Source organism: Dama dama, chromosome 25, assembly GCF_033118175.1.
Source record: "Dama dama isolate Ldn47 chromosome 25, ASM3311817v1, whole genome shotgun sequence".
Taxonomy (NCBI): domain Eukaryota; kingdom Metazoa; phylum Chordata; class Mammalia; order Artiodactyla; family Cervidae; genus Dama; species Dama dama.
Genome location: NC_083705.1, coordinates 62,974,547 through 62,989,325, shown reverse-complemented (window position 1 = coordinate 62,989,325; position 14,779 = coordinate 62,974,547). Strand labels below are relative to the sequence as shown.

The window sequence follows — 14,779 nt, the reverse complement described above, 5'->3', positions numbered from 1 at the left end:
AGTCACTAAGTTCTGCCCTTAAGAGGACTGATTCAGGTGACCGACAAAGCAGAGTTTTGTTCTTGGACAGAAATCTTACCCTTTTATTCTTCTTATGTTTTATTTATTTCAAATTGGGGTATATTTGCTTTATAATGCTGTGTTAGTTTCTGCTGGACAACCAAGTAAGTCAGTTATATGTATACACATATCCCCTCCCTCTTGGACCTCCCCCCCACCCCCCTTGCACCCCCCGCCCCCCTGCACCCCCACCACCCACCCTATCCATCTAGGTCATCACAGAGCACTGAGCTGAGTTCCCTGAGATATACGGCAGGTACAGCAAGTTTGCACTAGCTATCTATTTTACACATGCCAGTGTGCATACGTCACTCCTAATCTCTCAATTCATCCCCCCACTCCCCACATCTACACGTCCATTCCCTACATCTGCATCTCTATTCCTGCCCTGCAAATAAGTTCATCTGTACCATTAAAAAAAAAAAAAAATGCCCTAGCTTTAATCTGATCTTGAGGGTGCCATAGGCTTCCCAGTTGGTGCTAGTGGTAAAGGTAAAAATCTCCTGCCAATGCAGGAGACACAAGAGACATGTGTTCGATCCCTGGGCGGGGGAGATCCCTTAGAGGAGGGCATGGCAACCCACTCCAGTATTCTTGCCTGGAGAATCCCATGGACAGAGGAGCCTGGTGGGCTACAGTCCATGGGGATCACACAGAGTCGGACACGACTGACTCAGCATGCACACCTACTCGAGGGTGCCACCTTCTGGATGACCGCTGAGCACGAACCCTTGAGTCCTAAAGGTAACTTTTTCTTGGTAAAATGCAAGGTTAACCTTGTCTGTATAAATTTCCGCCTCATAGCAACGAATACCTTAAATAAATTTTAGGGTGTGGATATGATGTGAACCACATTAAAAGAAAATATTTTGAAATCAAACAAGAAGAAAAAGATCCCTTAGATTGTATTTTTTTTTTCACAAGCTAGGTTTTATGGATCTATTTTTCTAAGCTTGAGTTTAAGCTAAGAAAAGAAACTTTGCTTTTTATGGCAAGAATTCTGGAGTAGAAAGACAACTTATAATGGAAAGCATCTTGCACAAAAGTTTTGGTAATCACAGGGGGAAAATGCAGAGTAGCTTTGTAAATTTTGACTTTGAAAGGCCAATGTAATGTAAATATGACTTCCTAGAGTGTAAACAGCAGTGGTTTGAAAATAAAAACTTGTACAGAACAAGCAGCTATCTCGTTAGAAGAAAATGTGTCTAATAAGCATGTGTGCATGAGATGCCTTGAATATTTTTGATACTGTGCTGTAATTACCAAAGAGGCAGAATTTCCAGGACGTTTGCAACCATGAGTATGAAAGTTCATAGGGTTTTTTCCCCTCAGAAAAAGACAGCTATACTTTTGGGTATTCTTTACATATATAAGAGCATAAAACATATCATTCACACATATATCACAAACTTGGAAATATTTTAAGTTAATAATGGAGCAAGAAGTTCTTAAACTTTAAAGAATTCACTGGCTCTTATTTTAGACAACAAATGAAAATATCAGTATAAAAAAGTATAATTACATTTATTTGACTTAGGATCTCCATTGTAGGAAGTGAAAATTAGTCTCATTTTGAGAAAATTCAAAAGTTTTTGCTAAACATATTCTTTAATTCAAATTAGATATTCTTTCATTCAAATTACTGGGAAATTTTATATTTTCATGTCCTTACCTTAGACTTCTGAAAACTGAATTTTTTTTTCAGACTTGGACCTACTTTGCTCTCCTTTTCCAGCGTGGATTTTGTGTGATGCAGGCACATTCTCAACAGAGAGTCTTTTTTCTCTCTCCCTAAAGGAGAAGGCAATGGCACCCCACTCCAGTCCTCTTGCCTGGAAAATCCCATGGACGGAGGAGCCTGGTAGGCTGCAGTCCATGGGGTCGCGAAGAGTCGGACACGACTGGGCGACTTCACTTTCACTTTTCACTTTCATGCATTGGAGAAGGAAATGGCAACCCACTCCAGTGTTCTTGCCTGGAGAATCCCAGGGACGGGGGAGCCTGTGGGCTGCTGTCTATGGGGTCGCACAGAGTCGGACACGACGGAAGCAACTTAGTAATAGTAGTTGTAAAGGCTACAAGCTTTTGGAAAAGGGCAGGGTCTTTGCTGTGGAAGTACTTGAATGGGGTTGTAGTGCAGAAAGGTGGTGGGTCAGGGATATTTGCTTTATAATCTGCGTGCCTCGGTGCTAAATTGCTTCAGTCGTGTCTGACTCTGTACAGTCCTATGGACCCTATGGAGCCTGCCAGTCTCTTCTGTCCACGGGACTCCAGACAAGAATACTTGAGTGGGGAACCATGCCCTCCTCCAGGGAATCTTCCCCATCCAGGGATGGAACCCACATCTCTTACATCTCTTACACTGGCAATCTAATACTTTACCACTAGCACCACCTGGGAAGCCCACTTTATCCCTTCCAGACCCCACTGGGCACTCAGACAACAGGAAACCATGTGTGTTAAGTGATCCAATCAATAAATGAAGGTCACTTTCTTTTCTGCCTGTAAATCTGTAATCTGAGAATCCGCAGCAACCCAGACTACTGAATACCCATTGTCTATCCCTGTGTAGTCCTTGCACTTTATTCTGTATATTTTCCTGCAGACATCTGTGGTGGGTGTTTTTGTGTTATATATCAATTTGGGGGTTATTTACAGCTTCTCGATATCATTAGGGAAAACAGGTCACAAAATACATGTTCTATTGCAAAAAAATGGTTTGCTTATTTCCCCATAAATTCTCCCATTCTGCTTTCATGACATTTACATGTGTTCATCTCTGGCTTTCTTAGAGTCTTACGTATTCATAATTAACAGCCTCTTTTCCATTTCCATATTTATATGTAACCAAACGTGCCCTTTCTGCAGGTTTTATAATGGTTTCCCCTCGTTCTTTTGTCTGTGTGTCCATTCTTTCTTCCATTCACCTATCCATCCTACTTACCATGAAGTAATTCATTGAGTATACCTTTAACTGACTTCCCTATCAATTCATGTACTTATTATTGAAAAAAGTTTGCTCAAAGAATGTCAGCAGAGTAAATAGCCATTTGGTAAATTAAAAAAGCCACCTACTTTTTACATTCTGGAAAATTTTCAGATGTTATGAAGATGTATTTATCTCCTGAGAGTTTGGGCATTCCTTGTCCTGGTATATCAGGGGACATTTGATCTTCAAATAATTGATACAAGTGACTGTTGCATATGCCAGTTTGAAGTGATTCTTGCCAAGAACACTGTGTGGGTGATACCTGCATCTCACAGCGATGTGGATACCATAGAAGCAACAGGGAAGGGAGGCTTTTAAACAAGCTGCTCTGTGCCGTTTCATCATGATCCCCATTTCCAGTTATCATAGATTTGACTCTTGACAGAAGCTTTTGGAAATGTATATTTTACTTAGTACTTTTTGCAAGGGCTTCGCTGGTGGCTTAGTGGTAAAGAATCTGTCTGCCCATGCAAGAGATGCAAGTTTGATCCCTGAGTTGAGAAGATCCCCTGGAGAAGGAAATGGCATCCCACTCCAGTATTCTGGCCTGGAAAATCCCAGGAACAGAGGAGTCTGGCAGGCTATAGTCCATGGGGTGGCAAAGAATCAGAGACAATGTAGTGACTGAGCACAGGCAATTTTTGCAAGTGCTACTTTTGCTATTCAAAATAATGCCTCTCAGGGAAGAGTTCTTCCATAAGTTATTCATGCAGCTCACCATTTGCCTAGGGGCACAGTAAAGAAAGATGTAATATAATGGCTAATTTATATAAATGCATACGAAAGTATACAGTGTATTAAAAGTGAAGATAATATCCTCTCAGTTATTCTGTATCGTCGCCCAATGGGACCATCTTACTGCTAAGATAAGTGGGTCGATTTTGCCCTCAAGACATCAGACAGGTAGAAATTCACTTGGAGTAGGTATTCAGATATGAAAATATGTTCATTCCTACAAAATAGTCTGAATTTATATTCTGAGTTCAAATAAAGTCAGCTTTCTTTTTGCTTCTGTTTGTCTTGCAGTGTCATATAAGGCCAGGAGAAGGGTTCCAAATTTCTTCTCTCTATCATCTTAATATTTGTCTTTGATCATTTCCTCTTGAGTGTATGTCCAGGGATCAGATATCAGCATCCTTGTTTCTAATCTGTATCAGAAAAAAATAGAATCTCTTGCCATTGTCCATTCAACTGCCAGTCCTCTGAAAATGACAAAGGAGGAAAAAATTACGTGCAAAGAGAGCACTAGGTCTTTCTGCTGGGCTGTGTGCACATGGAACACACGACTTGGTAGCAGAAATGGTCCTTGTTTTGAAGCCGTACTCTCTTTTCCTGGCACACGTGCATTTATACTCTGGGACTCTTGATCATTCTGTAAGGAAAAACTCCTTCTTGTTCCTATACATCATACCTTGTGGCAATAAATGGCTCTGAGTCCCAAAGGGTAAGAGAAACTGTGTGGCAACTATGTGTATTTTATCCATAATAACATTTATTTCCAAATTAAAAATATGTGTTTATGTGTGTATGTGAGCATGTGTTCAGTGAAAAAAATTTATATATTTATATTTCCATATATATATATATATATATATATAGACATATAGACATAAAGTATCAAGAAAAGATTCTTTGTGACAGCATCTGGGCATGAACATCTCTAGTTGTTATCTGTCTACAGAAAAATACCACAGACTGGGTGGCTTATAAAGAAGAAAAATGTATTTCTCACAGTTCTAGAAGCCCCAGATCAAGATGCTGGCAGATTCAGTATCTGCTGGTGGCCCACTTCCTCATAAAAGTCTGCCTCCTCACTGTCACCTCACAGGGCAGAAGTGAGAGCCAGTTCCTGGGGTCTGTTCTATGAAGGCACTGAGCCCATTCATGAAGGTTCAACTCTCAAGACCTAATCACTTCCCAAAGGCCCCACCCTCCATACTACCATCACTTCGGGAGTGAACGTTCATTCAACATATGAATGTGAGACAGCTAGCAACATTTAGACCATAGCATTACTCATCATTCTTCATCTTTTTTCTAATTATCAAGTGCAATTTATTCAATTACAACAGATTGTATCCTGTCAGAAATTCTCGAGGGTTTTTGACCTACTGTAGAAGAAGTTTCTCTGGTGGCTCAGCAGTAAAGAATCCGCCTGTAATACAGGAGACATGAGTTCGATTCCTGGGTCAGGAAGATCCCCTGGAGGAGGGCATGGCAACCCTCTCCAGTATTCTTGCCTGGAGAATCCCATGGACAGAGGAGCCCGGCGGGCCACAGTCCATAGGATCACAGAGTCAGACATGATTGAAGCGACTTGGCACACACATAGAATAAGCACAAAGAACTCAAGAGAATCCTGGTGTGTGCTCTGGCAAAAGGAGACATCCAGCTTTCCTGGCGGAAATCTCCTAGACTCCCCTGCTTAGCCCCCAGTGCATGGCTGTCCTGAATTACTGCTAGAGTCCTGCTGCTGAGAGCTGGAGAAGACAGACATTACTGCGCTCCTGAGTCTCCCAGGGCAGAATGTCTCCCACAGGGGTGCCAGACTGCCATCTCTTTATGAGTGTGGACTCCATTAATACCAGGGCATGATTATTGGCAAAGAAAAGAAAGAAAAGAAAAAACAAACCTAAGAGCCTTCCTAAATGCACAGCAGTACTAGGCCATCTAGATGTATTCCTATGATCCAGTGCTGGGAGTATAAAAGAATGATGAAAAGTGAATCCATTATAGATGCGGGTTTTAGAATCCACCTCCACCCCCACCATAAGAAGAATCCATTCCTCCAGGGCCCAAATCAAACTACACAGGTCTCTGCAGAATAGTTAAGCATCTTTCTCTTTTAAGATGAACGGACCGGAGGCAGGCAGGAGAGAGATTTCAGAGCCTTCACAACTGCTAAAATGTCAGAGCTGAAAACCTAAGATTGTCCCTTCTCCCTGATCCAAAAGAAGTTGCTCAACCTCCTAAGAAAAGTGGTCACTTCAGAGGCAATTCTAGGAGTTCATGTAATAATAGTACTGTGGTAGCTTGGATGGCAGTTTTCAAACCCTTAATTGGTTTACACTTAAGGTTTTCCTTAAAGATTTACTGTTTATTTTAGCTGATTACAAAAGACAGAAGTGCATTTTTTTTTTCTTATGAATGATTTAAAATGCAGTATGTATACCAGCTGGGATAGAAAAGTACATGCCTGGAGAAGGGAATGGCAATCCACTCCAGTATTCTTGCCTGGAGAATCCCATGGACAGAGGAGCCTGGTTAGCTACAGTACACGGGGTCGCAAAGAGTCGGACATGATGGAGCAACTAACACACACACTGATGGCTCTGTGGGTAAAGAATGCACCTGCAATGTAGGAGACACAAGAGACTGATCCCTGGGTCAGGAAGATCCCCTGGAAGAGGAAATGGCAACCCACTCCAGTATCCTTGCCTGGGAAGTCTCATGAACGGAGGAGCCTGGTGGGCTACAGTCCATGGGGCTGCAAAGAGTTGGACATGACTGAGCGACTGAGCACACATTGACATTTAAAAATCAAGAGATTTCTCAGAAAAACACAGATTCCTGGATTTTCTTGAAAATAAAGCAAAACAGAGATCTGGTGAAAAAAAAAAAGAAAAGTACATGCCAAGCTAGATATGAATCCTTTTAAAACATATAAATGCTTCCTTTCAAATTCAAGATGTTAGTGTGCCCCTACTATGTACCATAAGGGCTTCTCTGGTATCATAGTGGTAAAGAATCTGCTTGCCAGTGCAGGAGGCTCGGGTTCAATCCCTGGGTTCGGAAGATCCCCTGGAGGAGGGTATGGCAACCCACTGTCATATTCTTGCCTGGAAGATCATCCCATGGACTGAGGAGCCTGGAGGGCTACAGTCCGGGACGTCTCAAAAGAGTCGGACACGACTGAGCTCACAGCAGCAGTGTGTACCATAAACCATGTCAGACACCGCCAGGACACAAAGAAGAAGAGAGTTTCATCCTGCCTCAAAGGGTTTTTAGTGTAGTAGAAGTTGTACCTATCATCTGTTGCCACGGGGGTACTGTATTACAAAACACCCCAAACCTCAGTATTCCAGCTCACACATCTGTGGTTCATGTGGGCATTTGTTGACTCCGGCCAGGTTTGGTTGAGCTTGGCTCTAAGCTGCAGGTTGGGGGCACTTCCGTCTGCTCATCTGATGAGGTGATGCGCTTCTCGTCATCCTAAGGTCAGTGGACCAACTGAGGATGTTCTTCCCATGGTGATGATAGAAAGAGGTGGGCAAGCCCAACCACATACATGGCTTTGGGCAAATCACATCCCCTAAGATTCGCTAACCAAAGCAAGTCTCATGGCCAAAGCTCACATCACTGGACTGAAGAAATACAACTCTGCCTAGGAAGACTGCAAAAATCACATGACAAAGGTTATGGGGGTATCAGGAGAGATGCAAAAGTGAGAAAAATAATACAATCAAGCAACAGGGAAAGATAAATTCATACATGCCTGTATAAGGAAGGGTGGGGATTTCAAAAGGGAAGGAATTCATCTTATCTCAAAGACAGAAAGGAACTATTCTTAGTGAAGTGAAAGTCGCTCGGTCATGTCAGACTCTCCAGGCCAGAATACTGGAGTGGTATTCTGTGAAAGGGTAGCCTTTCCCTTCTCCAGGGGATCTTCCCAACCCGGGATCGAACCCAGGTCTCCCACATTACAGGAGGATTCCTTACCAGCTGAGCCCCAAGGGAAGCCCAAGAATACAGGAGTGGGTAGGCTATCCCGTCTCCAGCGGATCTTCCTGACCCAGGAATTGAACTGGGGTCTCCTGCATTGCAGGCAGATTCTTTACCAACTGAGCTATGAGGGAAGCCTAACTATTCTTCGAGGGGGTGGCAGTTGCATTCAGACACAAAAGGTTTCGTATTTCAAGAGGCAGACAAGGTGTGTCTGTAAGTGCGTGGGGCTGGCGGAGGGGCAGACAATAACTCAGAGACGCTCCGGAGAAAAGTGGTGACCTGTGTAGGGCACCTTCAGCGTTAGGTTACAGAGAAGTAAATCTAAAAGAAAACATAGACAAAGTCTATCAATGAGGAAACTACAAATACACAGCAGAGATGTCCTGTATCAGAAGTTCTTGTGTTATGTGTTATTACTGGGATTTCTTTGAAAAGACAAGTGTTTGAATGAAAATTCCCAAGACACGAAATGTGAAAAATCACACAAGGATAGAATTTTTGTTTAAGTCTTTAGAGCTATAAATAGAGCTGGAAGTGACTTAGAAATTATCTAGACCAATTCACTTATTTCACAGGTATAGAATTGTGTATTTTGAAGGTTCTCTCTCTCTCTCTCTTTCTCTCTCTCTCTCTCTATATATATATAAAATATATGTGTGTGTGCATGTGTGTATATATATTAAAATATATATTCACATGTATGTATGAAATATAGAAACATATTTAGAAAGAATAAATGTCTTCCTAAATAAATCTATACATCTAAATATGTAAAATGTGTAACATAAAAACATTTATATAATGCAAGAATAAATTCTTCCATATATATATATCAAGGTTGGGGGAGGGATATGAAATGAGCAGACTTCTTAAAGCAGCATTCTAAAGGTCTCTCATAAATTTAAAAACCATTTGCTTCTTCATCAAGTGACCTTTTTGGTTCCAAGGAACAGAAAAAAAAGTCACATTATTCAAATGCAAAGGGAGGAATTATTGATAAGAAAGAAAAATAAACATTGCCACAGATATTCAAGGACTGCAAATACCATCTGAAGTGCCTAGTCTAACAGAAGAAGGAAGCAGGGTGGCCCTCCAGAACCCAGATCACTGAGTTTGGGGTACCATTATCAAAAGATGGGGGACCGGACACTAGGGGGCAGGTGAGGGCAAAGATAGCTAATGCTCTCTCCCCACTGGCCGGGTCTTCGCCTTTTGTAAAATGCATTCCTCTCCTTTATAAATGAAGCGTAAGCATCTGCCTAACCAAAGTAAATCAGCTTGTGTTCACAATATATGAGCTTTCTTCTCCCAGTATAGAAATAATGAAACTTTGGAGTTGTGCCCTTTAGATAATCACTGTTAATGTAGATCAGAGGTCAGCAAACTGTAACCCTGGGGCCAAATTGGCTGATCTGTTTTTACAGAACAAGTTTTATGGAAAAATAGCCAGGACGGCTGGGCTCGTTTTCGTGTTGTTTATGGCAGCTTTTGCACTAAAACAGCAGAGCTGAGTAATTGCAACAGGGATGGAACCCAGATGGCCTGCAGGGCTTCCACTATTTCTTATCTGACCCTTTAGAGATAGCATGCCCACCCCGGTGGAGACAGTGAAGAATTAGCCCTTTTCTTAATGGGGAAAACTTGCATGCGCTCCCTCTTCCAATGAGACGGATTGAGCCGGCGTCTGCGCAGGAAGGATGTCAGCGGACAGGATGCCACCTCCCTGCCTCCTTCCCCGCCCCCGCTCCGCTCCGTCCATCCTTAACCCTTTGTTCTCTGTCCTTTGCCAGACTCCGACCTGAGCATGCGCACACTGAGCACGCCCAGCCCAGCCCTGATATGTCCACCCAACCTGCCGGGATTTCAGAATGGAAGGGGTTCGTCCACCTCCTCGTCCTCCATCACCGGGGAGACGGTGGCCATGGTCCACTCCCCGCCCCCGACCCGCCTCACCCACCCGCTCATCCGCCTGGCCTCCAGGCCCCAGAAGGAGCAGGCCAGCATCGAGCGGCTCCCGGACCACACCATGGTGCAGGTCTTCTCGTTCCTGCCCACCAACCAGCTCTGCCGCTGCGCGCGCGTGTGCCGCCGCTGGTACAACCTGGCCTGGGATCCGCGCCTCTGGAGGACTATCCGCCTGACGGGCGAGACCATCAACGTGGACCGCGCCCTCAAGGTGCTCACCCGCAGACTCTGTCAGGACACACCCAACGTCTGTCTCATGCTGGAAACCGTAAGCGTCAGTGGCTGCAGGCGGCTCACGGACCGAGGTCTTTACACCATTGCCCAGTGCTGCCCGGAGCTCCGGCGGCTAGAAGTCTCCGGCTGCTACAATATCTCCAACGAGGCAGTCTTCGACGTGGTGTCCCTCTGTCCCAACCTGGAGCACCTGGATGTGTCAGGTAGGTGGCCATCCGTGAGCCCTTCCCAGCACATCCTCCCAGAGCGGGAGAGGACGCTGACACCTGCGAAGGGTCCCCCTTTGTGATATTCAGGGCTCAGCAGGGTGGCTCTTCTTTCCATAAAACTGTCTTTATGGAACCATGATTCTGGGGGCCAGAGGTATCCCTTTCATCAAATGATGTCAACTTCTTAGAGGAGTTGGAGAAGGAAATGGCAACCCACTCCAGTATTCTTGCCTTGGAAAATCCTATGAGGAGCCTGGTAGGCTATAGTCCACAGGGTTGCAAAGAGTGGACAGGACTGAGCGACTTCACTTTCACTTTCTTAGAGGAGTTAGAGGCACCTTGGATCTGGCAGTTCAAGTTAGTCTGCCTCTTTTTGCTTTGCTTCTTGATGTGGACCTTTTCAAAAGTCTTTATTGAATTTGTTATAATATAGCTTCTGATTTCCCTTTTGGTTTCTTGCCCAAGAAGCATGTGAGAGCTTAGCTCCCTGACCAGGGATTGAACCTGCATTGGAAGGTGAAGTCTTAACCACAGGAGCAGCAAGGCAAGCTCACAAGTTAGTGTGACTTTTAAGCGTGTCTTTCCTCCCCATAATTCTCAAAGTAATTTCAGAGCAACCATAGATTTAAGGTGGTCGTGGTGTTAGTCGTTCAGTCGTGTCTGACACTTTGAGATCCCATGGACTGTAGCCCGCCAGGCTCCTCTGTCCTTGGAGTTCTCCAGGCAGAATTACTGGAGTGAGTTGCTGGTCCATTTTCCAGGGGATCTTCCTGACCCAGGAATTGAAGCTGGGTCTCCTACATTGCAGGCAGATTCTTTACCATCTGCGGCAGCAGGGAAGCCCAAACCATGGATAATGGGAACTAAATATCTAATCACAGATAAATGAAAGCCAACTCTCTAGCTCAAACGTAAGTAGTTTAGAAACTGCCCTGACATCCACTGGTCACTGTTGCATGGAGCCTGAGAGCTGTGTTTAAGCTGATTCTGTGCTGTGGCCTCTGGTCACCATGGCTCGAAATTTTGCAGACACTGGGGAAAATTCATCATGGCTAAGGGTCTCCTCATATTTCACTCCTACTCTCCTCAGCCTTGGGTTGCTTTTGCATCTTTTCTCAAGCAATATTCTTTTATTTCCCAAACTTATTTATTTTAATTGAAGGAAAATCATTTCACAATATTGCCTTGGCCTCTGCCATCAAGCAGTATCCTTTATTCCAGAGTGCAAGGGTAGGGCCCACCAAGTGGAGCCTTTGAATGTGAAAGTCACTCAGTTGTGTCCTTCTCTTTGCAACCCCATGGACTATACAGTCCATGGAATTCTCCAGGCCAGAATACTGGAGTGGGTAGCTTTTCCCTTCTCCAGGGGATCTTCCCAACCCAAGGATCGAACCCAAGTCTTCTGCAATGCAGGTGGATTCTTTACCAGCTGAGCCACAAGGGAAGCCCAAGAATACTGGAGTGGGTAGCCTATCCCTTCTCCAACAGATCTTCCCAACCCAGGAATCAAACCGGGGTCTCTTGCATTGCAGGCAAATTTTTTTACCAACTGAGATATGAGGGAAGCCCTTTAGTTCTTTTTTTTTAAATGAAGGCGCTCCCAGCATGGCTGCTTTGCTTGAAAAGCTCTCACAGGCAGGAAGAATTAAAGCCCAGACTCGCACTGAGGCGCCAGACGTGGATCCAGCCAGACTAACAGCCTTTCTTTATCTCATCCGCTACCCAGTCAAAAGACGCACACTGGAGAGGCTGGCGTGTGTGAGATGCAAGTGGAGTTAAAGAAGTGAGCAGCGTGAGCCACAACCTTGGGGACTGTTGGGGAGGGGTGGAAAGTAAAAACCACTGAACAGGCAAAGAAATAGAGTTGGGGATTTACCAGCATCTGAGGTAAATGATATCCTCCAACAAAACCTGAGGTAAAAGTCAGCTCTCGGCGCTCACTCTCTCTTTTGAAAACCGACATCTGAAAATATTTCCGATGACAGTCAATTATTTCTCGTACATTCTTTCCCTGCTCCCCTCCTTGAGTTGGCTCCAGCACAAAGCCGTGGAAACCGTATGTTCAGTTAGTCGTGAGCAGCTGTTGGCATAAAGAAGCAGGAAACGAAGAGGTTTTCTTACATTTTCCCCCCCAAGGAATTCTGGAAAGAGAAAGCATTGTGATGTGGTGGGAACTAGCTTCAAAAGTCTGTGATTTGGGACAGTTCACAGCTTTCTCTAGATGTGTTTCCTTTTCTTTAAAAAAAAAAAGGCGGGGGGGGGGGTGAGGGGGACTAAGGGATTGGATTCTTTAACATTCAAAGGTTCTGAACCCTGTGAGCCTCTTTTATAAACACCTAATTTTCTTTTATTTTTCTCAGATTAGAAAATGACTCAGTTTTGGAATCCCCATCTTTGTTAAAGGGGCTCTCCCGTGCACCCTCAGGACAGGCTGCAAGTAACTACATTTTGTCCTTGGAGTTCTTTTGAGATTCGGAAATGCAGAAACTGCTTGGGCTGTTTGGGGATGGAAATTTCTGGGCTTCTAGCCTGAGTGAGTGGACCCTGCTTGGCCCCTGTGCTAACCGTTACGTGCTAAGCTTCTCCCTATCAACCTGACCAATTGCAGGACCCCTCGATATCTGTGTAAATAAGGATTGTGTAAACGGGGGACTCTCTAACTCACTGAGAGCACAGAATTCTAGATATTGGCAGCAATGGTGGTGGGTGTTTTCAGGTAGATGAACTCAAACTACCCAGCAAGTCACAAGCATGGTTTGTGTCACCACCTCCGAACGGTGCCCTCCAGTTCTGAGGGAATCTAGAACTGTGACTTCACCTGCACTTATTCCCCTTGGTTCTCGAAACTAGCCTCTGATAGTGGCCACCTTCTCAGTGGCAATATATTTGCCACTGAGTATAGAGCTTGGCTGGTCTAGAGCTTAACTCCCCCAGAGATTGTGAGACTGCCCCTCCCATCCCTAGCATGCCCACCTTGAAAGTTATCTTTAAAAGTCACTGGAAGTTGCTATAACTAGCTCTAATATTTATTCATTATCACTTATTACCTTTTACTAATGTTTAGTCATGGTTCTCTAGGGCTTCCCTGGTATCTCAGTGGTAAAGAATCTGCCTGCTAATGCAGGAGACTCAGGTTCAATCCCTGGGTTGGGAAGATCCTCTGGAAAAGGAAATGGCAACACATTCCAATATTCTTGCCTGGAGAATCCAATGGACAGAGGAGCCTGATGAGCAACAGTCTGTGGGTTGCAAAGAGTCAGACACAACTGAGTGACTAGACAACACGGTTCTCCAGAGAAATAGAAGCAGCAGTGTATGTGTGTATTCGTAGAGATGGGAATACAGGACCACCTTACCTGCCTCCTGAGAAACCTGTATGCAGGTCAGGAAGCAACAGTTAGAACTGAACATGGAACAATGGACTGGTCCCATAATAGGAAAGGAGTACATTAACACTGTATATTGTTACCCTGCTTATTTAACTTACAAAGTACATCATACAAAATGCCAGGCTGGATGAAGCACAAGCTGGAATCAAGATTGCAGGGAGAAATGTCAATAACCTCAGATATGAACATGACACCACACTTACAGCAGAAAGTGAAGAGGAACTAAAGAGCCTCTTGATGAAAATGAAAGAGGAGAATCTAAAAGCTGGCTTAAAACTCAGCATTCATGTCAATGTATGACAAAACCCACTGTAATATTGTAAAGTAATTAGCCTCCAACTAATAAAAATAAATGAAAAAACAAACAAACAAACAAAGATCATGGCATCTAGTCCCATCACTTCATGGCAAATAGATGGGGAAACAATGGAAACAGTGACAGACTTTATTTTCTAGGGCTTCAAAATCACTGCAGATGGTGACTGCAGCCATGAAATGAAAAGATGCTTGTTCCTCAGAAGAAAAGCTATGACAAACTTAGTAGACAGCATATTAAAAAGCAGAGACATTACTTTTCCAAAAAAGGATCTGTCTAGTCAAAGCTATGGTTTTTCCACTAGTCATGTACAGATATGAGACTTGGACCATAAAGAAAGTTGAGCACTGAAGAATTGATGCTTTTGAACTGTGGTGTTGGAGAAGACTCTAGAGAGTCCCTTGGACTGCAAGGAAATCAAACCAGTCAATCCTAGAGAAAATCAGTTCTGAATATAATTGGAAGAACTGATGCTGAAGTTGAAACTTCAATACTTTGGCTGCCTGATGCAAAGAACTGACTCATTGGTAAAGACCCTGATGTTGGGAAGGAGTGAAGGCAGGAGGAGAATGGGACAATAAAGGATGAGATGGCTGGATGGCATCACCATGGACATGGTGATGGCTGGATGGCATCACTCATGGACATGAGTTTGAGCAAGCTCCAGAAGACAGTGAAGGGCAAGGAAGCTTGGCATGCTGCAGTTCACCAGGTGGCAAAGAGTGACTTAGCCACTGGACAGCAACAACCATCTGCAGTGGGAAGGGCAGTCTGCCTGGCTGAATTTCCTGGTTCAAATGTTAATCTTATCTGGAAACATGCTCACAGGCACATCCAGAAATAAGGTTTAGCCAAATATCTTGGCACTTTGTCACCTAGTCAAGTTCACACA

General features: G+C 44.1%; 1 protein-coding gene across 1 annotated transcript in view; it reads left to right on the top strand.

Moving 5' to 3' along the window:
* FBXL7 (F-box and leucine rich repeat protein 7) overlaps window positions 1–14,779 on the top strand; it is a 430,644-nt gene that overhangs the window by 407,661 nt on the left and 8,204 nt on the right. The window contains exon 3 of the mRNA XM_061129320.1: window positions 9,565–10,176. Coding sequence (XP_060985303.1) covers window positions 9,565–10,176 — 612 coding nt within the window. The remainder of the gene's footprint in view (window positions 1–9,564; window positions 10,177–14,779) is intronic.